The sequence below is a fragment of the Pleuronectes platessa genome, chromosome 1, assembly GCF_947347685.1.
Source record: "Pleuronectes platessa chromosome 1, fPlePla1.1, whole genome shotgun sequence".
Taxonomy (NCBI): Eukaryota; Metazoa; Chordata; class Actinopteri; order Pleuronectiformes; family Pleuronectidae; genus Pleuronectes; species Pleuronectes platessa.
Genome location: NC_070626.1, coordinates 11,229,921 through 11,257,888, shown reverse-complemented (window position 1 = coordinate 11,257,888; position 27,968 = coordinate 11,229,921). Strand labels below are relative to the sequence as shown.

Genomic DNA, 27,968 nt, shown 5'->3' with positions numbered 1-27,968 from the left:
TCTCGTGCTTTTCCTGCTCTTACATAACAGAATGTCTGCCAATACTCAGAATACCAACCCTACAGTGTTGCTCTGGGTTACATATTACACATGTTACTCGTGCACACACATATCAGTGGTTTTCTCCAGCCCTCGCCAATACACACATTAAATCAGATTCTAACTCATCCCTGCCTAGTTTACATCAATTTAAAAGGTGAGGGGAAATAGAGGTGAAAAAAAAATCTAACTGGTACTCACAAGTAACCCAACACAAACACACCCACACACACACACACAATTTGTAATGGGTAGCTGCTGGCACCTGGTGGCAGTGGCAGTAGGTGCAGCTGTAGCCCATTCATTACACTCTTTATTAAAATACTGTTTATAAAGTCCATGAAAGTCATTACAAGTTTCTTCAGTGGTGAATCTAAAAAAGAACACACGAGTGAGGCAAGAGTTAAAATTGTTCTCTTGTTTTATTCTAAAAAGCAAACTTGGCGAAAAGGAGAAGAAAAAAATAAACAATCACATAATTGCAACGCACCCTGTTTGCTAAATAAGTAACAGTGGTGCTAGTTAATCTGAAAGCATACCCCGCTGGAATATGCTGTTGTGAAGAAGCACTGTTGCCTTTTTGCTCACAAATTGCCCTATTTTCATTGCTTGATTTGCTTTAGTAAACCTAAAGCCACACAGACGCACTGCTGCCTCAGCAAAACCGTATTCAGTGGAAATGCAAATGGGTACACATGCAAAGCAAACCTCTGGCTAATTATACAGCCGCCTTACAAGGTCTGTGTCCCTGAGCGCTGGGCAAAAAAAGTGTAACACGCAGCATGTATGCTCTGCGGAGCAACTGCGTGTAGCCAGATTAGAAAGATCTTAATAAAACTTACTCTACGCTAATTATACAGAAACACAGAAGCACGAGGACTCCTCGCTTTTGTTTAAAACAGTGTTTGTTGTGTTTGGCAATTTCTCTGCTCATTTACATTAAACCACAAAGACAAAGGACAAAGGTACACAACGCTAAGTTCATGTAAGTCCAAGCAAGTGAGTGGAAAGCTCAGGCTACGGAGAGTGGTGCATCCAAGTGGAAAAGATGGTGAGGCAGTTTTTACAATGAGTAAGATATACTGAAGTATATACCGTAAAACACTGTTATTAACATTACCACTATAAAGACTGCAGGTTTTACACAGGTCACCGAAACACAGAGTTTTCATTTCGACCTTAACTAACTCTTAATTTTTTAATTTTTTTCTAAAAGGAAACGTAGAATACACACACACACACACACACACACACTCATGTACGCAAACACGCACGCACACAAACAGTATAAGCAATATCAGCCTCTGGCCATAAGACATTTGTTGTGCAATGACTTGGGGAGTTTTTTTAAATCTCTATAAGGCACTAAAATTGAAAATAGAAGTATTCAATAAACCACATCAATGAAAAGGCTCCGCCGAGGCAACTGACTCAAGTTTGCTGCCTTTTCCATCTCAGTGCAGTCGGTACAGTGTCTGTCCCTCAGCACAGTCACGCAGGTTATTTTTACGCTCATCGTCCGTCTCAGTCATCTTTCTTGTCCGAGGTGCTCTCCTCCTGTTGATCCCCTGAACTGGGCCGACCGGTGAGTTCCAGATCCCCTGGCGTCGCCTCCTGGATCGCTTGATATCTCTGGAGCTCCAGGTAGGTGGTGAAGAGCTTGGCGTACTCCGGGTGGTTTGAGGCGAAGGCTTGGAATTCACCTGAAGAATCACAGAGGAGGCACAGAGAAAAGCGTCAGGAAGAAGTGCAGATGCTGAGAGGAATGAAAAATAAGTCCTTGTCCTAGAATACCCATTGAATATTTATAAAGATGGACGACACTTCCTCCTAACTAACTCCGACGTGGGTGCCGCCATCTTGCACTTGCACAAAGCCTGGGCAGCGGTGAACGTGGAGTTAAGTCGCAGCATCGACCAATCGCAAGTCAGTCTCAGCTGTTAATAATCCCGTTTCTACAGAATCAAATAACTAATCAAAATCTAATTTTCCATAGGAGAGAACAAACATCAGATCAGAGTGATAACTGAAGTCATCTCCGACAAAAACTGATTTGACATGCACGTTGACTTTTTTGTTTGGTCTATATCCCATCCACTAACATGGAGGAGGCCGGGTTTGTGGCAATATAAGTGTTTTGGCTTCACTTTTGGAAGCCTTCATGTTGGTCATCTTTATATACAGTCTGTAAAAAGGACATGTGGACCACTTTACAGCACATATTCCCATCCCGTAATAATAGTGTAAATACTAAAGGAGGGTAAAAGGGCAGAGATGAGACTGGTGTTAAAAGGTTTCGTGTTAGGAACAGTCTCTACTCACTGAAGGTGATGAAGCCGGAGCAGTCAGCGTCAATCTCCTTGAAGAGCTTGGTCATGTTGAGGTTGGACACACCCAGAGCGGAGCGCAGCAGAGCGGTGAACTCCTCCCTGGTGATCCTCTCATCCTCATCTGTGTCAAACAGCTGCACGACAGAGGAGAGCAAAGAAGAAGTTCAAATTATTCTTTAACGTGTTTCCACGTCCAGAATTTTTTTTTTTAGATATTATGTGTGAGAATAAGGTTTAGATGAAATTAGGGGAATTTAATCATTCTTGCTGTTTAATCACAGAATATAAACACCAGGACTGTTTGTCTAAAAAAACAAAACAAAAAAAAAACACAGTTTCACTTTGCGGACGGCAGAATGACTCACTGTTCTACACAACCGACACACACTGTTAACTTGACATTATCCAAGCCTCTGTGAATGCTGCCTCTGTTCTTCCTACAGTGGCACTGACACCGCCTGCTACTCTGCATGTTGTAGCTCAAATGCAATACTCTGAAATAGACTTAACTTTAGTGTAATATCATTATTGTTATATATTTTGTGCGCTTCGTCTAAAAGTGAACATTATATTATATTATCACCATATCCTGTTCACTTCTCTCTCTTTATATCTCACTCTGCCAAAGAGGTTATGTTTTGATTGTTGTTTGTCTCTCTGTCAGGAGGATTACACAAAACTCAAGAAATAATGCAGAACACCAGGCAGACACATGTCGAGTGCTAGTATAAATGAGCAGGTGGGATTTTGTGTGGATCTGGATAATGATCTTGATTTTGTGAATGCAAATACGTTTTGTTAGGTGGAGAATCGATACTAAGCCTCTCTGTCATGTGAGCAGTTTGCAAAAAATGTCTGTTCATGGTATCTGTATCTGATGCAATACATGAAAATGGAATATGGTGATAAAGTGGCCAATCTGCCTCGGCCTAGTTCCTCTGACTTTTCCTTTAAACCTGAGTTTTCAGCAGAACGATATCAGAATGTCTTTGTTTTACCTTGAAAGCCATTTGGAGAACATCTTCAGTGTTGGCTGGTCGACACAAGATGGTCACACCGATCACGTACTCTCTGAAGTCTATCGTGCCATCGCCGTTCTTGATGGGGGGAAAGCCACAGCAACAATTACATTTCAGTTTTAAATGCACAGATTCAAATAAGGTATAATATTTCACAAACAAAGATGTTTATCAAACCACAACAGATTTTTCTGTTTAAGGCAACGAACAAAATTGAAAATGCAACATGTACATACAAAAATTGATTTCTAAAAGTGGCAATTATTTATTAATTCCTCAGCATTATTAATAATGAGGCATACATATATTGTTTTTTTCCCCCTTTTTGCTCATTGACATTCATATTAAGAGCGGTTGATATGATTCCAGTCCTCCCTTCACACAGAGAATGAGGCTTAACTGCTTGGATCAGTTTCCTCTTCCAGGCAGAACACCTCCCTGTTTTACTTTCATTGGTAAACAGGATAGGCTGTGATGGGATATGCATGTGATTCACTAAATCTAATATTTAGATTGATACACATTGTTCTTTTGTTGAGTTGAGGCCTGGCAGTGTGTGAACAAAACTAACTGATCATTTACAGTATATTGGTCTTTAGTCAGTAGTCTACTGTGAAAGTGTCTCACCCTGTCGAACAGTGCAAACAGCTCCTCAAGGGCAGAGCTGACCGGTAGCTTCAGGAATCTGGCAAACTCATCGATAGTGATGCGTCCTCCCTTACAGGAGCTCGCCATGGACGCGAAACCCTCCAGCTCTTTCCGCACATTGTCCCACTTCAGACTGAGTGAACAGGGTACAATGAGGAAAGTGTACGTTGTATGAAGATTAACAATAATTACAAGTTTTCAAGCAATATTTGTCAATCTTAAATTCCCTTCTTGGTGACACAATAGACTGTACATAAAGATGATCAATATGACAGTGTCTTGATCACCCCCTGGTGGTCAAAGTACACATCAAGCTATTTGTCAGCATTCATCTTTATACAGAGTCTATGGGACACACCCACAGCTTACTGAGGCAAAGACGCTCTTACTGGAGTTTACGGCTGATTTTGGTGAACTCGACCAGGCCGGCCTCCATGGGCAGAGTCAGTTCACCAGCAGAGATCATGAGGCGGCAGTCTTCATAAGTGTGGTCTGTGACTGGAACTCCCAAAGCGCTGTAAACACACATTTTCAGATCAAATGCAAATGATCCTTTGAGAGGCGGGCGCAGCAGACCAGTAAAGTATGCAAAGATCAGACTGATCAGAGGAATGCAATGACCCAACTTACTGAAAACTAAATTTGTTATTATGTCAATGCAGGTACAATATTTGAATCTAAGTCTTGACGTTATCTTGACGATTATATAAATAACATCAACATTCGTTTTCCTATTAACTTACATGTATTCAGTGTATGTTTGACATTGTCTCAATGACCTTGTATCCAGTATTTATGTTTGCTTTACGGTAACACTCTGTTCTACAATGGAATGTGCTCTTAAACCTTGACTCACTGTGCCATAGTTTCTCGCACTCCGCTGGCAAACAGAGGCGCATTTTTCTTCTCCTCTTCAGAGGGAATATACGGCGGCAGGAACTGGCACACAGAGAAAGCAGATTAAAACAAGAAAGAGCGAGCAGAAAGCAAACTTTGAGCCATTTTCATGGAAAACTAAACCCCTCCCACAGAAAAACATCTTCTCCATCAGGATCTATCAAATCCAACCATAATTCTATCAACAGAGAGAGGTACTGATACAAACATTTCAACAAACTAAAAATGATTTTAAATCGTCTTTTTGAACAATGTGCTCTGTATAATGATTAGATATGAAATCAAGTTGCATATATAGAGTAAATGGCACTTCACATTTGTTTTATTATTAATGTCCACAATTATCAGTGTTCGTAAATCCTGTTAAAAGATCTCAAGGGAAGAAAAAAGGTTACCTCTATCTCGACTGTGGTGTACAGCTGGCAGAGTGTTAGAAGCAGCAGCGTCTTCCTGCATGAAACACAGACAAGGCAGTCAGTCACATGTGTTAGTTCACCAGCTCCAAATGAGCTTCGATAGTGTTAACAGTCGACAAGAAGCACCAGCTTCATCAAAAATAGAATCTGCATGAGAAGCCGATAGAGAGGCACAATTAAAAAAAAAAGCTAACTCACGAGCTGAAACCCTGCCAAGTCCAAGTCACAGTGTCCTGCAGGAGACACAGAGGAGGATTCATGAAGATATAAAACATTAACAGTGGATGGAGATGGTTACGTGTTATCTGGGTGGGAGTGTGATGCAGTGAAGCTGGAAGCGTTGCTATCACTCTTTCTTTGTGAATGACAGTGAGCTGGGAAAACTCCAACTGCAAATGTAAGAGGATAACAACCATTTCTAAAGTTTTCTATGATGTGGCTTACTAACAGTTGATGCTTGGAGGAGGTAAACTCATTGGTTGGTTAGTGTGTATATTCTACAAGCATATATCAGTCATCTATTGCTCTATATGCTAAATCAAATATTTAGTACAGTGTGGAACACATTTAGCTCTCAGAAGGTGAGGTCACTACCTTGTATCAGTTCCAATCACTCACCAGATTGTTGGGATACCTCATAACCACAGGCTGCACAGGGACCCCTGGGATAAAGGCACCTGAAGGTGGGACAGTAGAACACAGTATGAATAAAAACATGGCGGCTGTTATATGACTGGACAAAGCTGAGATCCACAATCCTCTCACGTCATTCTAAACAACTTTATCACTTCAGAAGTGAAAGCACACACCGCATTGCACAATGAAGGAATGGTGCTGTGTAGTATCAAGAGACCTTTCTGTTGTGTAGCCTCTCTGCTCAGTGGATACAGTGCGTGTGAATTGGAAATGTTAGATGTACTCAAAGCAACAGATAAGAGTGTTGATAAACCGATGTTTATTTTTTTGTTTCTCCTTCATTTGCGTGTTATTATTTCCGTTGTCGCTACTACAACTTGTTGCATAAGGCTGCTATTTACATTACATGATATGCAAATGTGTATTTTTTGGCATTACCTTGTTTGAAAGTGATGAGACATGAGCGATTCGTACAGGTTCCCTCTGGAAAGATAAGAACCTGAGGAAAACGGCATCATTAGTAAATGTTAAAATCACTCCAACTTCAAGTAGAAAATGATCATCTACAGCCACTAATATGCAAAACAAATGTATCATTTAATGAAATTTAGCTTAGTCTATGATAATATTTAAAAAGAAGCATTTTCACAGCCAAAGCAACGTCCTGAGTTTCAGCTCTTTGACTGACAATCACTGAGTTTCCTCCACAACTATACAGTCGTCTATGCTGACTGTGGATGTGGATGTGGATGTAACGTGATGTAACAGACCTGTGGCCAGTGTCCTCCTGACTTGGCTCTGCTGTCAATCTCTTGGATTGTATTCTTCCGGGAGTCAGGGTCCTTTCTGGACACCAGCACTGGCTGGAGACAGCGCACGAACCCTTGAGACAGAGCGAGACAAATACTGTACATCAATATACTGTGCTAACTTAAGCCCTGTTCAGACCTGCAACTACCATCCGTCCTGAGAGATCACAAGTGGTCGGCGCTAAGTTCATCTGTTCACACGTGGCCTTAGTATGTGTCATCCTGAATGTGTCTCCTGTGACCACACAGATCTCACTTCCTGCTCTGTGCAAATATACTGTGGAGACCATAAGATGGTGGTTTTACGGATGTGTCCGATGACAGTGCGCATGTGTATGTGTGTGTGTGTGTGTGTGTGTGTGTGTGTGTGTGTGTGTGTGTGTGTGTGTGTGTGTGTGTGTGTGTGTGTGTGTGTCTAAAGAGAGTGAGCTCTGTCAGCAGGGGCTGGGTGAATTATTGATCAGAGCGCAGATCTACAATCTACTGTCAATCCTATATGTTAATCACTGATGATATTGTGGTGGCGGCTACAAACAAATCAATATTTGGTCACAGACAAGCACACAAATACGTTTATAGTGAAACTGTAGGTGGTCAGGGGACTTCAGATGAGTAGGTGGTCCTTCATATGTCCCATGCAGACCACCTCTGAATGTGGTCTGAGTGATCAGAACTCAGGACACATTTAGGTGAGTTCAGACCAGTTCCAACGCTGATTACTTTTGATCGGATCTCTCAGGACGGATGTGAATATCAGGTCTGAACAGGAACTTATAGGAGGAGAATTCTGTCATATTATTCACTGATGATTTCATGTGCAGGACCTGATTAATTATATCATTCTCACAGCAATAAACAAGGCAAGGCCATTCCATATATCAGTCACTAATGATATTATGGGACATTTAAAAAAAAAGTTCTGTGGTGTATAAAAGGTTGGAACAGCTCATGTTTGTCAGATCCTTAGGAGACTACTAAATTAAAAAGCAGATATTTTAGTTATAGTAATAATAATGATATCTGATTAACAAGGGCCACTGTCAATAAAGACATTGAACTGACTGACTTCCTATTGGTAGCACAAGATGATTTTGCAATAAAAAACACATCGTCTAAAATGTCAAAAAAAACTAACAAAGAGGATGTGAAATTGAACTCAGAAGAACCTGAAGCAACTTGACACAAGTTTCACACACAAACACACACACACAGTAGTTGCTGGGAGGGAACAAGAGCGGCCCGACAAACCACATACAAATCCAATAAAGAGTGTCTCACGGCCAAAGATGGGCGTAGCCAGGTTCTCGACCCGGGAGACGGTGGAGGGCAGGCCCGCCACGATGCACACGATCCCATCGAAGAAGGTGGAGTGGGGGGCCACAGCCAGAATGGGGGCCTCGATGCTGCTGACCTGCTTCCCCTTGACCACCACTCTGAAGCCCATGCAGAAGTAGTAGGTCCTCCCCAGGGCGGCCATCAATCTCCGACACATGAACCTGGAGATGACAGAAGGTTTAGATGATGAATTCATGAGATCACGTAATGGTTTAACGAATATGAAAGTTTAATGCATAGCCTGAAAACAGTGCTCATTATTAGTTAAATGGAAGTTTGTCAAATCCAAATAAAAACTTGAAGGCTGATGTGTTTTAGCTCTTTGTGCTCTGTGTTTAATTTAGTTTATTCTAGTTCATCGGAAATCACCTTCAGGGCTATTGGGTGACAGGGGTCGGAGGAATGAATGGGTGTTTACATAACAGGAAGAGTTACAACATTATGCAAATTGGTGGAGAGAAAAGTAATTTCCTCTTACTCTAGAGATAGGGTGGAAAGTCATAGAACGCTGAGACTGAGACACTGTGACAAGATGATACACGGTGAAGTGGTGTGTCAACTTTTACTAGTATTAAAATCGTATCTGTACAAGATATGTCTGCTAAGTGGTGCAGACAGCATGATGTCATGTTTAGCAGTTTTGAGAACAGCAAGTGTCTTTTCCAGACACAAAGCTTATAAAATGATTTTGTGATATATGATGCTACCCGCCTAAATTTGAAGAAAGCTCAAAGCAAAATGGAATTGCATGTTGGAGTTTTTCCAACATGCAATTTAAGCTTAAACATTTTTTTTTAAACTTTTCACCAGTCTGCACAGAGCAAGGAGCAAATAAATACACATTTAATTGCCAAGTTTACTAATGTTTTCCTTTCAAAATAAAACCTAAGCTTCAGTGCTTAAACTTCCCGGAGAGTTTCTGACGCTTCTAGTGAACAAATAGCTGAACTTTAACATGAAGGAGATAAGACTACTCAACACCATATTGGGTCATAAACACATAATAGGCTGGGCTCTAGGGTCACAAGAGATTTCTTCAGCTGCAGAACTGTTAGTTAAGAATGTTGAACCCTGTTTGCTGCTCACAGGGAAAATGTTGCAATCCCATAAAAACTTAACTGATACATATATATATAAATATACATATATATCACACGCATACTCAGTGTTTGTGAGTGATCCTGTGATATAAGTTTTCAGGTATGTGTATGATGATTCATGCTTCTGTGTCTAAATTACACAGTACTACAGGTACACACTTAGCCTACACACAGGGCCGAGCATTTATAGTTTGCTTCTATGTGTGTGTCGCGCTGCAATTACAATGTCGAAACTCTAGTGGTCTGCTTATTCACAGATTCCCTGGCGTTTCTGTTTACTGCAGAACAATGACGAGTGTTACTAAGTGGAATGTGTTGAAGCTGAAAGATGTTAAAGAGCAATTACTTTTCCTTAACGAAAATGGCGGCGAGTCTGCCAGGGATGCGATGCTACCAAGCGGACCAATCACAGCTCTTGCGATCTGTGAGGCCTCAATGCATAGTTTAATTTTTGGGGAGGTGCACGTCAGGGTACGACATATTGCTTTGCGTAGAGTACACGTCTACGTTTATGCTACAGTGCAGCTTTGACACAGAAGCATGAATTGGGTTTTAGCGGATTGGAACTGATCCAGAGCCAAAAGGCTTGTACAGACAGAGAGTTGAGGTATGGCTGTAGTCTAAGGGAACAAGTGGCTGATATCCACATGGCGTTTGATGCCAGTGGGACCTGGTGCCCCCGACACCTGGGCAGCTCTGTGGGAAGCTGTGGTGCAGCAAGGTGGTGTAGGGCTTGCATCCTAATTACCGTCGCCAGCCGGTCATTGGCTCCACGGCTCCTTTCAGAGGATGCTTGAAGGTTATTATGATGGCCACCGGCCATGTCACCATGAGAACCAGGGACAGCAGGATGGCGCGAATGGGGACCAGGAAGATTCCCAGGAGGACACACTGCATGGAGAGGAGGAGGACACACAGATACACCATCAATAGGAGCATATGTGTCGATAGAGCATAAAGGGAAGTGTGCTGTCAAGTCAACTCCACCCTGGGTTAGGACATTCCACAGAACAGAAACATGCACCGGTGTGGAAATCCACATCCCGGCTCAGCTTTATAGAATCACAAGCACACAACGGCTCTTATTGTTTGAGTTGCACAGAACAAGGCATTACAAGCGGATTGTGAGAGGCTGGTTGGAGCAGATTACAGGCCCTGGTCTCACAGCAATGTAATCTCACACATCATCAGACGCGCCGTGCTTCCCCCAAACATCGATGTCTTCATCTCCGCCAGCTTTTATCATGGTGATCATCACACTCACAGCAGCATACTCACTTTAATGATCGCTGCTCGGGACAGTTTGGTGTCCTGCACGAACGGGTTGATGACGGCGGGCAGCAGCAGGGACTGCTGCCGCGGCAGGGCGGACACTCGCTGCGGGGGCATGGCGGTCCTGGGAGCGGAGAGTCGGCCAGACGCTGCGGTGAAAGCACCGCGGTGTTATCATGTCACTTCCTCAGCCGGGGCCCTGCTCTCGCACCTCTTCCCCCACAGATCGGGCGATCACACGGGGCAAGAGCCGACACACAACAACGTGAGAGAAGCCAGACTGAGGCTCCACCTCCAGCGGCGTGGCTGCAGCTCAGAACGAGTCGGGTGGGTTTATTTTTTGGGGGGGGGGGGGGGGGGGGGTTGAGATTTCACCATCCCTGAGCCAGAAGGCTGTCATTTAATTAGAGTTACATGCAGTAAGTATCCCAGATGAAAGGAGGAGGGAAAAGGATGCTGTGTGGTGGCCGTTTATAAAAAGCACAGTGATAGCCTGATGGAATCAGTACCCATGGTATGTATACAGTCTGTGGATTGTTTACAAGCTCTCATAATAATCCACTAGATGGCGCAGTTCGATGACAATAAATCTCGCCCCACTGAGGAAGCTTTGGCAGTGATGGAAATGAGGTGCATGGGCCCTTGTATGGTGCCTTATGTACTTGGCCCAGGTTGTTGTGTAGTAAGAAATCCACTGCACAGAGGTAAATCTAACAGAGTCAGAGGTTCTGAGTTTGTTTTCTTTTCAATTGAAAGGTCAAAATACTGCCTGTTGTGTTTTGGAAGAGGGTTCACTCTGCACAGCATTGAGACTCTTCATTATTTAAACATCATTTGTTAGAATGCTTTTTGTTGAACTCTAGACCAATTGTTCTTGGTGAATATCATTTAGACTTCCCTGAATAAAAATCATTTATATTGGGTTTGGTTTTGAAATACCTTCTGCTCCCAAAAAGGTTGTCAACATCGATGGTCAGAAAACTTTCAATGAGTCATTGGAAATTAAGGGCAAGTTACAATTTTATAATTTGAGTGTTCTCATATAAATGGTACATTTGTATGCACATTCATAGTTTGCATTCATTTACCAGTTCCTTTGCACATTTAGATTTTCCATTCTAAACAAATGGTCATCTTCTAAAATGTCATGCACGTTTATAGACTTGAATTACCAAGCAATTTATATCACCTGAGACCTGTTCCACTAGGACCAGCTACAGTCCTACAATGCTGCAGTGGTATTTTGTGATTTTGAACGGATGTTGATGAATGTATGTAAAAGACATGCCAGCATGTGCGAGTTAGCAGGTTTGCAGCTGTGGAAATATTTTGTGCAGGTGTTGAAAAAGTTTTGTGCACACAGATAATTTTTTGTAGTTTAATAAAAACAAATACACGTTTGGATTATATTCCCTATAAGTTACGGCAATGTAAAGGTGACAGCTCAGCTGGCTAACACACAGAGTTATAACATTCTCAGACTGGTGATCTCCTCTCTGATAAAGCCTAGACAACAAGCAGCTCCTAAATCTTGACTTACTTGCTTGTTGTGCAGACATGATTGTTATTTGATCCCACAGACACTCGGTTCAGCAGAGACAGCCACAACAACGAATATAAACAATGTTGGTTGTGGCATTTGTGTTTTGGGGAAAGTGGGAAAACAGGGAAATTCTCGACAAAGAATGCATATCAGAACTATCTCTCTAGCCAAATCCCAGATGTGATTTCCTTTTGATAACTAATGGTACTAATGTAAAAAAAAAATTAATTCCATTAAATGAACCTCCCCTGAAACAGCTTGGAGCCCCCTGGGTAGGCATGGAAATTAATGTGTTTTTTATAATATGATAGGCACACCGTCCTTGTTAAGCCAATGAGATCCCAACATCCAGCCTTCCTTCTTTATAAATAGTTAACAACAAATCATGATGGTGGAGAACCAGCAGCAGCAGCAGCACAAGTAGCAGCAGAAGAAATAGCTGCAGTGGCAGTACCAATTGCAGTAGTAGCAGTAGTAGCAGTAGTAACACTAGTAGCAGCAGCAAAAGTATCTGTTGTAGAAATTGCAGCAGCACAAGTTAAGAAGTAGCAGCATTAAATATAAAAAGCAGCACTAACAGCAGCAGCTGTAGCACAAGCAGTAGCATTTGTAGCTGCAGCAATAGCAGTATCGTATTAATCTCTGTAATCAGTTGAGATAACACGATCTACTCCTCTTCATCATGCTGCTCTAAACAATACCAGAACTCAGCAAAGCAGGAAACTTGGCCCAGGTTCTTATATCCTGTGTGCAAGAAGGAGGAAAGGAAGAAGGAAATCAACTGCACGTAGGTACATCTAACAGACACAGTACCTAACGAGAGATTTTTTATTTATTTTCAATTAATTGAAAGGTCATAAATCTTTGTTTGGTTTAGGAAGAGGGTTTAGGTTGCACAACATTGAGACACTTCATTATTTGAACATTATTATTTTTTGTTCAAAACTCTTTGGTGTCTATCCTGTAGACTTGCCAACACAGCAAACCTGGTCAACATTGATGGTAAGAAAAGTTGCAATGGAAACGAAAAAAGACCTGCTGTGACATTGTATTTCACTATGTATATATTTGATCTGTTAATTCAACATGAGCCTATGTGGATGGGGGGGGGGGGGGCGACTTTGGTGTGCTATCTGCCTCCCCTGCCCAAGAGATTGTGAATGCATGGAATAGTGTCAACCAAAGATTGTATATAAAGATGGACAACTTGTCTCCACTTCCTCTCACTATCCAGAAATGAAACCAAAATATGCTGGAAACAAAGGCTGCCATCCTGGGAATTTGGAGCTTGAGTCTGTGTAGTAGCGATCAGGGGTAGGAGCCGTGGGAGCAAGGATCCATGGATATGTGGGACCAAACTTAAGTCTCAACTGTCGATAACGTCATTTCACCCAATTTTATAGTATCAAATAAATAATTTATATATATGTATATATATGTATATATATATATATATATATATATATATATATATATATATATATATATAAAAATTATACAGTGTCAACCCACAATGTATACAGTATTTACCCCCTCCTCTTTTAATCACTGATCCACAATATATTGACCATCTTTCATCTTTATTGATGACAGTAACAAAGTGCAAAAGCAATAAAAACAACACAAAAAAATTACTGTTTTGCTAAAACCAGCAAAGAAACAAGATTGTAAAAATATTTAAACAATACTACTGTGGTACCCTTGTCATGATTCTATCATGCAGCAAACCTATACAGCCTCTAGAGGCAACCTGTGCCTTTAATCTGTCTATACCATTAGTGAAGGGACATACAACATGGAGTTGCCATGACAATAATCTGGTCTCTTTATTGTTTAGGTCCCTTGTATAGTCCTATAAAAAGTGCTAACCAAATTAAGAATAATGTGTGTCTGCGAATACTACTTTCTGACATTCAGAGAATGCTAAGTTGTCCCATCAGACACAGTAACACTGAATATAAGTTGTGTATATGTATATATATTTAGGACTATATGCAAAAGCAAACTCTAAAGCACCATTTTCGGTCAGACACATTGTGCAAATTCATTTCTTTAAATGTATTGCTCAACAAGGAGAAATTGTATCAATTAAAACTGATACATTTATAAAACTGCACTTAGCACACTGGACATAGAAGTAATTCTAAGCTGATATGAATTCCTCATCTGGTGTAACACAGCCTTTCAGACTCAAATCTGCATTAAATGGCAATATCTCACAACAAAGTATAGCACTGCGTTCAATGCAGTGTGGACATACCTGATGTCTGAATAAAAAAACAACTCAAAAAAACAACTATAAAACAGGGGCTACATAATGTAATAAATCTGCATCAGCATAACACATACAATGTCAATATCACACAGTAATATCCAGTTGCCCATGTATAGCCTGTTTAGAAGGTCCCGAGGTCCCTTTCTACAAAGCTGGAGGTTGATTATACAGGTTGGAAGGGACATGTCTCACACAGAAGCGTGCATAGTTGCCAGGACAAAAACTTACAACTTACAATGGTGTGCACTGCAGTAACCTCAAGTTGTGTATGATATTATGCCAATGTCCTCATGAGGCCAGGCGTCATTACAGGAACCAGCAAGTTGTACGAAATTTTCGGCGCTCTCAACAACCGAGCCAGTCCTTTGTGATTTCGCCCAGTTTGACAATCTTCAAGCTGCTGTCTTCCAGTTTGAAATAGTGGTTTCCTTTGAAGAAGTAGCTGTAATCTGTTGAAAACAAGCACAATGCACACTCAGTTCAAAGTTTTGCTTAAGTTAGTTTTCTCACAGCAGTAATTTGTGTAAAACACAAAACAAACTACCTTCTGATAACATTCAAATAATCAAGATAATAAAGCATTTAGATTAGCAGTGCAAAGTCGTTCTCTTTAAATTATGCCAATCGGGTAATAAACAGAGGCACCGTTGTGCAGGGGCACTGACATTCTTTTTAAACACATTTGTTTGTTCACTGTGTGGGGAGGGAGCTCTGTGATGCTTGCTGCACTGTGTGAACGTTCAGAAAGCAGTAGTGGAAAAATCCCTGGTTGTTTGCCACAAACAAATATCTGCCACCTCTAACCCTAAGTATACATTGCTGACAGTGACATTCTCAAGAGGAGGTTTACCTGGATCATGCCTAAAAATCAACACTCACTCACAGGATTTCTTACCCTGTAATGCCCTGCTCACTAACCAGCAGAGCAAAATGGTATGTGTTATTCAGTCACTGGAAATTATAGCATTGCGTAAGAGACATAGAATAAATAAACTGGACTCCCACTGACTGTGTCGTTCTATCAACATCAGACCACAGATGACTCCCTAACTCCAGAACAACTCCCTTTGGCCTGTTTTACTTCTTTATTTATTTCTTTGCGTTTTCAGTTCCTATAAAGGATTCACTTCTGGCACAATAGCATCATAACTGCTTGCTGGGTTTGGGTCAGAGACAAAGTGGACGTCTCACTGATAGAGCTTTTTGTTGTTATGTCTCTATTCTTTTATTTACAACAGTGCTTAGCGTTTGGGTTTCTTTTAATCTTTCCTCTTAATTTTTAGATGAATGTAATACAGCATTGGTTTCATGGTGTAAAAGGCATATGAAGGCTATTGCAAATGTTCATGATTCTAAGAGGATGAGTCCTCATGACTTTGAACGCACCACCATGAGGTTTCTTCTTCTATAGTTAAACACTGGATTAATCAATACTGGATGGATAAAAATAAAGTTTACCGCTATAACCAAGGCTCAAGACAATTGCTAATCATCGAATGCTAACATGCTAAACTAAGATGTTGCCAATGGTAATTGTTACAGGCTCTGTGATTGCCAAATGAGCATCTCAGCACAATTTGCTTCTAGCTTCTGGTAAATTGTCCAACCTCAAATTATACAGAGCCTTTTCCTTCACAGCATATGTAAAAAAGAAAAATTATATATTTTTACCGATGTCATTAAGACTGAAGGCAGCGTCTAGGCCATCTGGGATGCCATTCCAGGAGTCAGCAATAAGTCTGGGGAAGCCAGCGTCCATGATCTTCTTATCTTCATCATATCTGTATAGATGAAACAGTAAAGTGAATGCTTTAATACGTATTTAAGAGTTCCTTCGTGTACCCAAAAATATTCAACACTCATACTCTTTTATAGAGATACAAATTTTATCATCATCACCTTTAAATCCCATGTTGTGTAAGGGCTAACACAGCTGTTGTGGTTTAGAGTACAGTTTAGATCATACGAAATACTAACTAGATCCAGGCATAATTCAGTACTGTAATAGGGGGCGTTGACAGCAGCATAAGCTAGGGTGTGTCAGACAAGAGCCGTTGGGCCCAAAATTGTTTCAAGTTCGGGTCCTACCTCCAGAATTTGTCTCCAGAGAAAAGATAAGTCTTCCTGTTCTTCTTGAAGCTGAAGGCAGCGTCGATTTGTGTTAGGTCTGCCGGAAGGCCGAGACTGGAGATTTTCTTGGGGTAACCACTCTCCAAGTCACTCGCTTTGTAGATCCACATCTCCTTGCCTGGGTGAACAAAAATTATTAGAAAAGAAAATTGTGGTTAACAAAATACTCAGGACATTAGTTATACTGACGGAAGGTAATTTTTTTTTCAAAGAGACTTTACAAAATACACATTCTTACTTCTATCTACCAAGTATATATATTATATATATATATATTTGTGAGATCTTGTGATTGCTATTTATAGTAAGAGTCCCTCCTTAGCCAAACCAGCTCTGCTGCTGATGTACTCAAAGCTGATCATTAAGGTAAAACACATCAGTATTCATGAGGATATTCATATTAGTAAGTTGCAAAGAATGAACCATAAACCACTAATAACTATTGTGGAATATCTCAAGTGTCCCCAAAGTGCACACAGGAGTGCCAACATTCCCGCCTCTCTTACTGTTTCACTTTGTTGAAATGCTTGACTGTGAATGGGAAAGCATCCGAATGATCAAAAGTAAAGACACCCCTTGATTACTCATAGAACTCTCTGTTTCTCTGATCACCATGAAAGCAAACAGATGATGTTAACACAGTTTATGTAACGAGACATCAACTTTGAGAAATGTTTAAATGATCTGTTTTTAAATGGTATACTTGTCTTCTCCAGCCTACCTGAGAAGAAGACAGTTTTTTCCTCCAGTGGGTTTTCATAGGCAGCGTCTATCTTGGCAGGCAGGTCCGGCCAGTAGGTGGCCACTAGCATCGGGCCAGTGGGCTTGCTTCTGAAGTTGACTGACCTGAACTGGAACCTGGCAGACAGATAATGAGTGGGTGAGCGGTCTTATGGTACAAGCTGGGGATGAAATGAGAGTGAGAGTGAAAGAGGAGCAGAGGAAGTCGACAACAAGGAGTGTGACTTTGTGTGTGTGTGTGTGTGGGGGGGGGGGGGGGGGGGTAGTGCAAGTGCTTCCAGCCACAATGGCCTGATTCATGAGCATCTGGTTCTCGTTAGGACTAAGGTTGCCGACGCCAGCGGAACAAGACCCATCTTGCCTGGATTTCCAAATCCACAGCTGCACAACAACATCAGCTTCCCAAACTCTTTTCCACTGACCTATTTTTTGAAAAGAAATCATCTACCGATTTCAAAGTTGCGATGATGAGAAAATAAAAATAAGACATAAACTTCAATAGCATATATACACTCCACATAAGTACTGTATTTCTGAATTAATGACATATTCCAGTCTCAACCAATCATGTGTAAGTTGTTAAGTTGTATCAGGTACATTCGCTGTGTTATTGTCCCAATGTCTTTAATTAGTTAATTAATTAATAAATCTAAAAAATCTATTTCTGCTGAAGAGAACAGACTTGAAAGATTGACCGATTTTTTCAAAGCAAAGTAATGCAACGTTGTGCTAATGTCAATCGATGTAAAAGGTCATGCACTGCATTGTGATGCATTGACAATGTAAGTCTGGCAGGAATATCAGCAGCCATAATGCTCCTGAATTGATTGTACATCGTTGACAAGACTCCTCCTGCAACTTCAAATGTAGTGTTGTTGTCTTGGAAACCTTCCTTTTGTTGAAGGCAGCATCAATTGCAGCAGTTCTGTGGGAAGGTCGAGGCTGGAGAGCCGCACTTGGGCTCCCCTCTCTCAAACCTATTTTGTAGACCCACATATCGATGCTGTTTTGATTTTGAAGTATCTAAGGAAACATTTCTTGGTGATTAATCTGCCTTTATTAGGATTTTTAAAAGTCTTTTGAAACAGTACCCTGACATTGCCAGGGTGGCAGCCAATTTTTGGTGGGAGCAATACTTTGTCATCCTCCAGACCTGCTAGCATCCAGCCAGTCTTCCAGTTGCCAGCCCCCAGCCTATTTCTCAGTTAACTGCCGCAACCCAAACCCTGTGCTAGTCTCAATCAGTTTTGCATATGGCAAAAATTGTACCCATAGCCTTCAGGCCGTTTTGTCCATTGGCCGGCAGTCTGTCAGACCCTGAGAAATCTCTTTAAAAAACCCCGCCAGATGCGTTCCTAGGACACCTGCAGCGTATGATCTGAACAAATAATAAGAAGAAGAAGAGCGGTTGGTCCGATACCAGATCCTGGATCCCAGTCGGCCATTACCACCCTTACTACCTCCTTGCAGACAACAAGGCCTATATTCCAATGGCTGTACTGTGGCCTGAGCTGACCTGCAGTTGAATGATCTGGTGATCTGACAAGCCGTCTTGCTAAATCTTCAGTCTCCTCGCCATCGTCCACAGAGACTATACCCATGCCATTAGATTCCAGTTATCCTCCTACTCTTCCTCCTGAGAGGCCCTGCTGTCGCTGGTCTCATGCTTAGCCTCCTGAAGGGACATGTGCATTCAACATGTCCCAGCCTTCATTGTTGGCCTCCTGTCGTAACCCTGGAGAGATACAGTCTTTGCTGTTAGCCTTCTACTCTGCTTGAAGAGAGTACTAGTCCTTGTTATCGGCCTTCTACCTCAGTAGAGCTCCTGCATTTGTCCATGCCTTTACTGACACTCTTGGGGACTGCTTCGCTAGTCAGCCTCCCTTATTCCCAGACCAGGAAACACAAGCAGCCTCACAAAATGCCATGTTCAGAGATGCTCATTTTTGGCAGTTTTTGTCAGTAGCTTGTTGTCAGTATGTGTAGCACAAAATTAGGTTCAGGCTGAAATTATTCTTGACCGACTTCTTTATTAAGATAATGTTATTTGTTTGTGTTGTAAAAAAATACAATCGTTGCTCATCTGATGTATTTTCTGTTTAGTTTTTAGTTTCTAACAGTGCCTGCTGAATAAGTGTTTTGTTGTGATGTGAAAATCACTGACAATAATTGTTCTGTAAAATTATAGTCATAAATACACTGGGATGCTTATTAGTAGGTTGGCCAAACTGTTTCTTTGAGACAGACTTTATAATTGCCTTCTCCTTAAGCCTCCAGACAGACAGACGCACACTACTGCTGAGCACAGGGCGTGCTACAAGCTTTGCTCATTGTATCATGTCAAGATTTGTCCTACATCATAAATATTGCTGAGCCAGGAGACGAGGGGGGGGGGTCCAATTTGTACGATGGAAAAGTCAAGTGAGTTTTGCCCCTGGATCCCAGAGGCGACAGCCCTTTTGCTGAAGCTATAAAGCTTTGTACCAGAGCTCTGCAGCTTATAAGCCTGACATGAGCTTCAGGCAACTCATTAAGTTGCTGTGAAGGTCAGGACAACAGGCTCATTCGGAAACTTTACTATAGAGCCAAATGTGATGTACGTTCACCTCAGTGCCTTGAGAGAACTCTGTCCTCAATTTATCTCCCTTGCCTTTGGATGAGTAGCTCTTAGTCCACTCAAGCAATGACACATTTTTCCATGACTGAAAATCAAGGCATATCGAATTAATAATTGCTTGAAAATTCAAAAAACAAAGTCTCATGGTTCCACATGAGACGTAACACAGACGTAGGCTGCTTAACCAACCCCTGATTCTGATTTCAGTTAAAACATCTGTTGAACTAGGCCTGGCTGCAGATAACCAAAGAGATGCAAAGTCCTATTATTCAACTAGAACATGGAGCCATTCAATTTCACTATTACTGGTCCACAACTGTATCTAGATGGCAGCTTTGCATCAGCATGTTAATAGTTAACAATTATGAAAAAGAAGATAATCAAGTGTGTTCATCAAGTGTGTTTATCTTTATTTTTCATAGTTGTTTTAAGAGAAGAAAGTAATTCGACTAGTTTGATTTTCCAGCCACAGGGCAAAGGTGTCATGGTCCACATGGCACCCTATGAGCGCATGTGCTGCTCTGTCTATCGCAGTAAATGTGGGTGAAGAGAAATTCTGTATTAAAGCCAGTGAGTGTGACTTGTTTCTCCTAGTTTTTAAGTCCAGGTTCTTGGAGGGGGGTGAGGGCGAGTCTAAATGAAAGACTACACTCTTTGGTATGGAGGTATGCTCGCCTGTTTACTTAGGATGATTTCCCCAAATGGCCGTGACAGATACACAGCTAAGTTAACCTAAAAAATGCAAGGAGTAAATATTACAGGGTGCAGCTATGAGAATGAATGCGTCGTAACCAGCAAGGATGCTCTTTGTGTTTTCTATCACTCATCACTTCTTTTGCTTTTGTTCTAACCCTCCGGAGAATTTGACTCACAAACTTCTGCTATTGTTGAATGTGTTCACTAATTTAAGGGAAAATGCTCTGACTCACAAAGACTGTTGCACTGGGTCAACCCTCTGCACTGGGTCAGCTGGTAGACACAGTAATCTTATGAGACCTTGGAATCATTGGTGCCAGTGGAGGAGAGGACTGCGGACTGTGTTTATGGCTGACGACTATTTTGGTTGTCACTTCATGCATGGACAAATAGTTTGTTTTTGACTCTTTCTCATTGTCACATCATGAAACAAGAAATCCACACCACAATCTTAAAATGGCAGAGGATTGCCAAACGAGAAACAATAATTAACAGGGTACCTCATGTCAAACTGCTTGTTTTTTGGGCAGGATTATTATGAAATCCAATTAGCGTCGGCTGAATTATTTCACTACAAGTCATAACGCCAGAAGTAGGCTACTGGGTTCTGTTTGTTGTTCTTTCCATAGATCACAGACAGGAAATCCAGCTAGACTTTGGCAGTGCTTGCAAGTTTCAAGAAAGTCAAACATGGAGCAAATGAAAACAGAGCAGCTATTACATCAAACAACATGATCCAGAGCTTGGATTATGGATGGATGGCTTGTTAGTGCACCTTCCTGGCCCTAATGTGGTGTATGCAAACTTGGTGAAATCTAGTTTGGGCCAAGACAACATCGGGGCTTCCTGTTTGATATGATTACCTGTCCTTGAAGAAGAAGGTCTCTCCTCTGATTTGTGCTATAGCATCAAAGACAACTGGCTCCTTACAGATGTCCATGGGAGTGACTGGACCTTGAGTCGGAGACAGGGGCTTGTCTGTCGACCCACCTAAATTTACGAGATTTACCACAATATATTTGATCTTTGATTGATTAATCACACATTCATCTTGTATTCTTGGTTCTTGTATTAGACTTAATCAATATCTAGGCAACAAGACACATATCACAACATTTCCTCTCACCGTAGAGCTCCTGGATGCCTTGAACGTCATCATGAGAAAGTCTGAAGTCTTTTGTGTAGGTGTAAATGGGGGCCATTAAAGCTCCGGGGTCCTGAGAGTGCTCCAAGCCAAGGGCATGACCAAACTCGTGGGCTGCCACCAGGAACAAGCTGTAGCCTGAAAAGATGTGATTCAATGATTATCTTCACATGAGAAACAATTCATTTAACGGTTGAGACAAGTCGTAGTGAATTAGTATGATGGAGTCTGACTGACAGTTTGACAATTGCTATGGCTAACCAATTCATAGTTATGGTGATTTAACAGTGTTGAAACCATTCCTCTGCTTTTATTGCAAAGCAACTTGGCTGCTAGTCCTACAGGCCCATGCCTTCATACCTTGGTCTGGACAGAAACCCCATTTACGGTCATCATCATAGCTCTTGGTGGAAGCACACCACATCTTGCCATCACTGCGCCCTGATGCGGTGCAGGCATCATAGGTGTCTCCCAGGAAGGTGAAGGGGAAGGCACAAGGGGCTCCCTCTGCATTTCCTCCCACTGTTGACATGGCTGGAGGGGTAAACACAAAGTCAAACTGAGAAAAATTGAAATGTGCAGCGACCTTGGTTCATCTCACTGTCTTATGAACTCATTCACATGCCAAAATTCTTCTCCAGAGCAATTAGGCTTGTATTATATTGTGAAATCAACGCAGATGATCGAGAACAACACAACGAAGGCAGCTGGCACGGGACATCAATACCTAGGCATGAAACCAAGAAGAACCCGCCCGACTTGATTTTCTTTCAGAAACATCGTTTTCAATTTGGCATGACAGGTTTTGTGCTGTTTTAAAGAAAAATAATTTATTATTCAGCACAAGGTATCGCTCTAGACTTTACAACAAGGCTACATTCCCAATCAATTAGAACCAGACGAAAGCCCCAGTGGCTGTACCTCTCTCTCTATCTCCACGTCTCTCCCTCCTAACTTCACTACTTCAGCCCTAAAACGCAGTCCTACTGACAGAATGGAAAATAAGCCCTGCCACTGCACATTAAAATACTTTCACAGGCATTCAGCAAACCACAGGCAAGACTGGAAACCCCAACTGGCCGATTCCAGTAGACCTTGCACATGACTTGGTACCATACACTGCACATCAAAATATACACATACAGTACAATGCACTATATGAATCTAAACAAGCACAAAAACAGGACACATATACTGAAGGTAACCTATACTCTGTGAGCATCTTTATGATACGTAGAGGAAATTAAGTTTTCTTATGTGATGAACATAGTCTGACATAACAGACAGTGTATAACACCCCCTTACCAGTTTCAGGGCAGAACCCAAAGCTTTTGTCACGGTCGTAGTCCTCAGTAGTGGCACACCAGCGGTAGCCATCGTCCCTGCCCTCCGTGGTGCAGCTGTCGTACTTCTCTCCCTGGAAGTTGAAGGGGAACTTGCATGGAGCACCCTCTGCATTTCCAGCCATGGTGAATAATACTGTAGAACAAAGGTAAATAAATAAAAATGTAGTGTTGTTTAGTAAATATAAAGATCAAATATACCAATATTATAATTATTTTTAATATTCAATATCACAATATTGTATTTTTCCCTGTTTAAAAAGAATTCGCTCAGTTTCTTACATGATTATTGCAAGCAACTAAGATGCTTTGATCCCTGCATAATGATTTCAGACAAATGTACTGACAGACTAAAATAAACCATAATTAGAGCTGGAATGACATTTTCTTGTACATCAATACACAATAACAGACGGCTCCAGTACAAACAGTTGTGTTCTCATCATAGAAAACAACTGAGTACACGTGTACTCTGTCAGTTTTCTTGTAATGGGTATGTGATCATGTTAGTACCATGGACAGCAACATAACACAGATAAACAAAGTGTTTGACAAAGCCCACTCTTCTAAAGTGGGGCAGCAACTTGGAAAAGAAATATTCCATACTCCACTCCAAACACAAAACAACACTTTCCTGGCACATGGTCCAACCTACTTTCTTTCTGTCCAAAATCAGCAGAGCAGCTTTAAATATGGCAATAATCTGGTATGAAGTTTTACTTTGCCTCTAAGGAAACACTGATTCTATTTACTGAACTTCTTGTTGTTTGGGTTCAGTCAGGTGCAAGGAGGGGAAGGACAACAATTCTGCTAAGGTCAAATGGGGACACAAAAGTATAAATCCAACCAGACACTTACTCTGTGAAGACAAATAGGTTAAGAAACATTGCAATGCCACATTATATGAAGTATATATTCAGTGAGCTATGTCAAAAATAAATGTAACAACATGACAAAACTTACATTCATGAGGGCAGAATCCATATTTGCCATCATCATCAAAGTTGTAGGAGGTGGAGCACCACAGGAAGCCGTCGTCACGTCCCTGGGACGTGCAGGTCTTGTACTCAGTGCCCATGAACAGGAAGGGGAACTTACAGAACTCGCCGTCAGCATTACCAAACTTCACCTTCACCACTGTGAAAAAGGATATTGATATTGTTCGAACCAAATGATTCAGTTCAGTTGAATAGCAAAATGTACTTTCTATAGAATAGGCTATACTAGTATAAAGCATTTCAGAGCACTGATACACGACAAAAGTAAATTTTACTTTCTGTGAGCGGTAGATTGCTTTTGCACAAGTAATAGATTCAGACAAGAGGATCTGAATAATGGGAAATGCATCAAACTATCTGGGTCAATATGTGCAAATATAAATGCTGGCAGTGGATTTTCTACTCAACTTCCAGATGGCTGAGATTTGCCATTTTGAGTGCCAGAAAGTTCAGACAAAGTTAATACAATGACAACAAAGTATCTGAAAGTCAGATCAGAATTATCTATGTCAACATTAGGGTCCTGACACCTCGACTGTTATGAACTTATGCTGATGACAACTTGTACTCTACTTGTGAAGAGAAACGTAGTGTAGCTTTTTGCCATTCACTGTTATACTGGGAATAGTCCTCCGCTATTACCTTGGCCATCTCCCAGTGTCCACTGCTCATCATCATCAAAGTGGGAGTCTCCGCCAATTCCTGGCCCTGGAGCGAAGGCGTGAGCCAAGAGGCCATCTTTGCCGTCAAAGGGGTAACCGTCTCCGTGCTCTGTTAATGACATCATTCAGTATTAAAGGCCCAGTGTGTAAGATATGATGGCAGATATTTTATATAAAATAATCCTAGTGATGTTTTCACTAATGTGTTTCATTTATGAATTGTATGAATTGTTATCTTTCCTTATCCTAGAATAAGGCTTTTATATCTAAATATTTAATATTCACATCAGGAGCAGGTCCTCTCTGCGGAGGCCGCCATATTTTATTTTACCAAACTAGACAAACTAAACACCTTTTGAGTTTTTATGACAACTGAAGGCTACAAAGAGCCTTTAAACAGGAAGTACAAAAACTAATAGTGGGAAAATACTTTCAACATGTTATATTGCATTTGTGTGTTTATTCAAACACACAATTATTCTTCATATTTTTGCTGGTAAAATAACAGTTGCAATCGTCGGAGGTGTCAAACTTGAAAAACTGCTGAATTCCTTCTCGACAGGGTCAGCCAAGGCTAATCTGGATGATATAACCGTGTTATTAAATCATGAATGGAATGATCAGTGATACAACCACAATAGTTTTTTGCCGGATTAAGGATTCCTAACATTGGTTTGCAGGGTGTGGAGTCACTGTAATAACATATGTGACTGCAACTTTACCATTTCTCAAAAGGGCGTTGAACTTCTGTTCATCAGTTTCAAAACTCAATTTTTGTCTTAGAAAGGAAGGGCCGTTTAACCTAATCATAAGATAGTTCTTAGAGAGCTTAAAGGTCTTGTGGAGAAAATCTTATACTTTTCATCTTGGTATATCACTCCTATGTCCAACTAAAGGCTTCATTAAGGGCATATGGGCATATGAAGTCCTTTTTGCTATAAAACAAGGTAATGCTTCTTAAGCTTTTTATAACTTTTAAATGTGTGGCATTTTGCAAAATGTCTCAAGTCTCTATGTAGTCTCGGGTCTGTCCACGTAGCATACCGTTGCGGCCAAAATTAATCATGATGTCAGCCTCTCCGTCCATGATGCGGGTGAATACGAGAGGGGTGACGTCGCTCCACACTTTGAAGGCTCTGAGGAAAGCATCATTTATGACCTCCTCGTCCAGATCAACAGAGTATCCCAGAATTCTATGGAACAGAAAGTTTCAAGATAAGGAATAAAAACATGGAAAAACACTCAAAAGTCAGTGTGACATTTTGAAAAGTACCTAGACGATTCACTAGATCTCCTTCTCTACTTGAGATCATGGAAAACAACCCAGTAACAGCTTATGAATCATCTGGAGAAAATGCTTCCTGAAACAATGTTCGGCCGCAAACCCTGTTACAAGCCTGTCTACGCAGTCCTTCCCCTATAAAACAGTCAGTGATCCTTGAGTTGTTGTTGTGTTTGGCTTGCAGTCTTCCTTCAAGGACGGGCAGACGGGCTGGAAGGATCAGGCCACACTCAGAAAACCCACTGACATAAAAAAAAAAACACTCTCCACATTGTTGTAAAACCTCAAACGGAGCAAAAACAAAAGACCTGACACACACTGTGTAGGAATGCGGAGTGTTAGCAAGAAACAAAGTGCAAGCGCTCCAGCGCCGTGTAGATGGGGGTGGGGTGGACTGGGGGCTGAGGAGAGGGAGGGGTGTGGGGGGGGGGGGGGGTGTCAGGCAGGGCCAAGCTGTGGTCCATTTCTCAGAGAAACCAGACTCTTAACTTGAATATCCACTTTTGTTCTCTGGAAATTAATTTAAAATGGAAATATTTTGGTTTTCTTTTTTTATATATTGTAAATAGTCTGTCTCAATACTAATAGTTTAATTTATGCACTTTAGCTGGGGGGAGTCAAGTTATTTTACCTTTCTGTGACATCATATCCTGATGTTATACATGAAAAGCATCTATAGTACTGGGCCCATTTGTAATGCTGTTACCTTATTCAGGGGCCATACTCTTAGAAACTTGCATGACTCGATTGGTGGAGCACAATAATTCAGATTCATAACAAACTGGGACCCACTCCCATCACTAAATGCTTCTTTGCGGGAGCAACTCACTCGAACAACTCCCGGATAATTACAGTGACTCTTTAGAAATTAGAAGGTAGTGTTGTTTTCCTGACCTGTAGGTGATGTCATTCTTCTGCCACATGGGTTTCCTGTGGAAGAAGTTGTAATTGGCCACATCTGGGACACCACAGCGAGGCTTCTTCATGATCTCCACCGTTTGGGCATCAATTTCTCCGGTTTCTTGCAGAGAGAAGAACTTCTGCATTTTCTTCAGCGTGTCCTTGAGCACCACGAGGTTACATCTGTCTTCTGGGCATCCATAAAACTTATTCAGATAGTGCTACAAGAGAGAGAGAAAAAAATATATATGAGTAGGATTTAACTATTAGAATAAGTATTTCTGTTTGGTTAGTCCAACACACATGACTTAATGAATATATGATGTAGGTTACAAACTATTCCCTGGCAATAATTTACAAAACTGTGCATTCACACGACTGACCCACTTAGACAAAGTTTCTGGGAAAACGAGCAATAAACTTACCAGAGCAACTTCTTTGTCTGTTGTGGGGGTAGTATCGTCTCCAGGAAACTTGATGATAGGCGAGGGGGCAGCATACGTCGCTTGAAAGACGATAAACTGAAGCAAAAACAATTTGAGAACTACCCGACGACAACCATATATCGTCGGAAAACCCATTTTCCCAGGTGAAGTGTATCTGCAGAGCGGTGAATGTCGTGCACGATCCTTCCAGCGGGTCAGCCCGTGGTGCCTCTGCTCCTCTGGAGGATTTTTTTCCCCTTCTTCCTCTTAACGGGACATCCTGCACCTCCGATCTATGAACTTTCTCAGTTCTGCTTGCACAGGCACTTTTTCTGCCCCCAGTGTATTCTGCGCAGTCTCCAGGTTGGAAGAGAGCAGAGGGCGGAGGGAGGGGGGGAGGCTACAGACAGGAATAACTTCATGCGCACTCCTATGGTCGGATTCCTCTCTGTCTCCCTTGTTTTTACTGGAAAAGCACGGGTGGATGAAGGGAGAGTCCGCAGCGGGCTGTCTGAGGATTAGACATGAGCGGGCATGACAGATGATGATCTACATCAGATCTGTAAGGTCCTCGTCACATTCCAAAAGCCTCAACGGTTGTCCAACATGTCACCATTTCGTTACAGAGTTTATTATTTAGTTTAAGGCTACTTGTCACCATTGGTTTGAAGTCCGTCTTTTGCGGATTTATTGGAATGCGCGATGTGCGTT

The 27,968-nt window shown here is 41.5% G+C and overlaps 2 protein-coding genes across 2 annotated transcripts; both read right to left on the bottom strand.

Moving 5' to 3' along the window:
* Positions 1–442: 442 nt before the first annotated feature.
* On the bottom strand, positions 443–10,662 carry lpcat2 (lysophosphatidylcholine acyltransferase 2). The gene is made up of 14 exons (XM_053421702.1): positions 10,508–10,662; positions 9,978–10,120; positions 8,073–8,290; positions 6,756–6,868; positions 6,424–6,484; positions 5,968–6,026; positions 5,548–5,582; positions 5,329–5,383; positions 4,893–4,975; positions 4,426–4,551; positions 4,016–4,169; positions 3,368–3,466; positions 2,362–2,503; positions 443–1,742 (listed from the first exon to the last, which is right to left on the bottom strand). The coding sequence occupies exons 1-14, from the start codon at positions 10,616–10,618 to the stop codon at positions 1,564–1,566; spliced, it is 1,578 nt and encodes a 525-aa protein (XP_053277677.1). The 5' UTR covers positions 10,619–10,662; the 3' UTR covers positions 443–1,563.
* Positions 10,663–13,845: 3,183 nt separating this feature from the next.
* Positions 13,846–27,621, bottom strand: mmp2 (matrix metallopeptidase 2). Its single transcript, XM_053421607.1, has 13 exons — positions 27,258–27,621; positions 26,827–27,053; positions 25,695–25,843; positions 24,631–24,759; positions 23,954–24,127; positions 22,953–23,126; positions 22,008–22,181; positions 21,630–21,785; positions 21,367–21,493; positions 17,171–17,307; positions 16,408–16,567; positions 15,991–16,100; positions 13,846–14,768 (listed from the first exon to the last, which is right to left on the bottom strand). The coding sequence occupies exons 1-13, from the start codon at positions 27,411–27,413 to the stop codon at positions 14,665–14,667; spliced, it is 1,977 nt and encodes a 658-aa protein (XP_053277582.1). The 5' UTR covers positions 27,414–27,621; the 3' UTR covers positions 13,846–14,664.
* Positions 27,622–27,968: the final 347 nt, after the last annotated feature.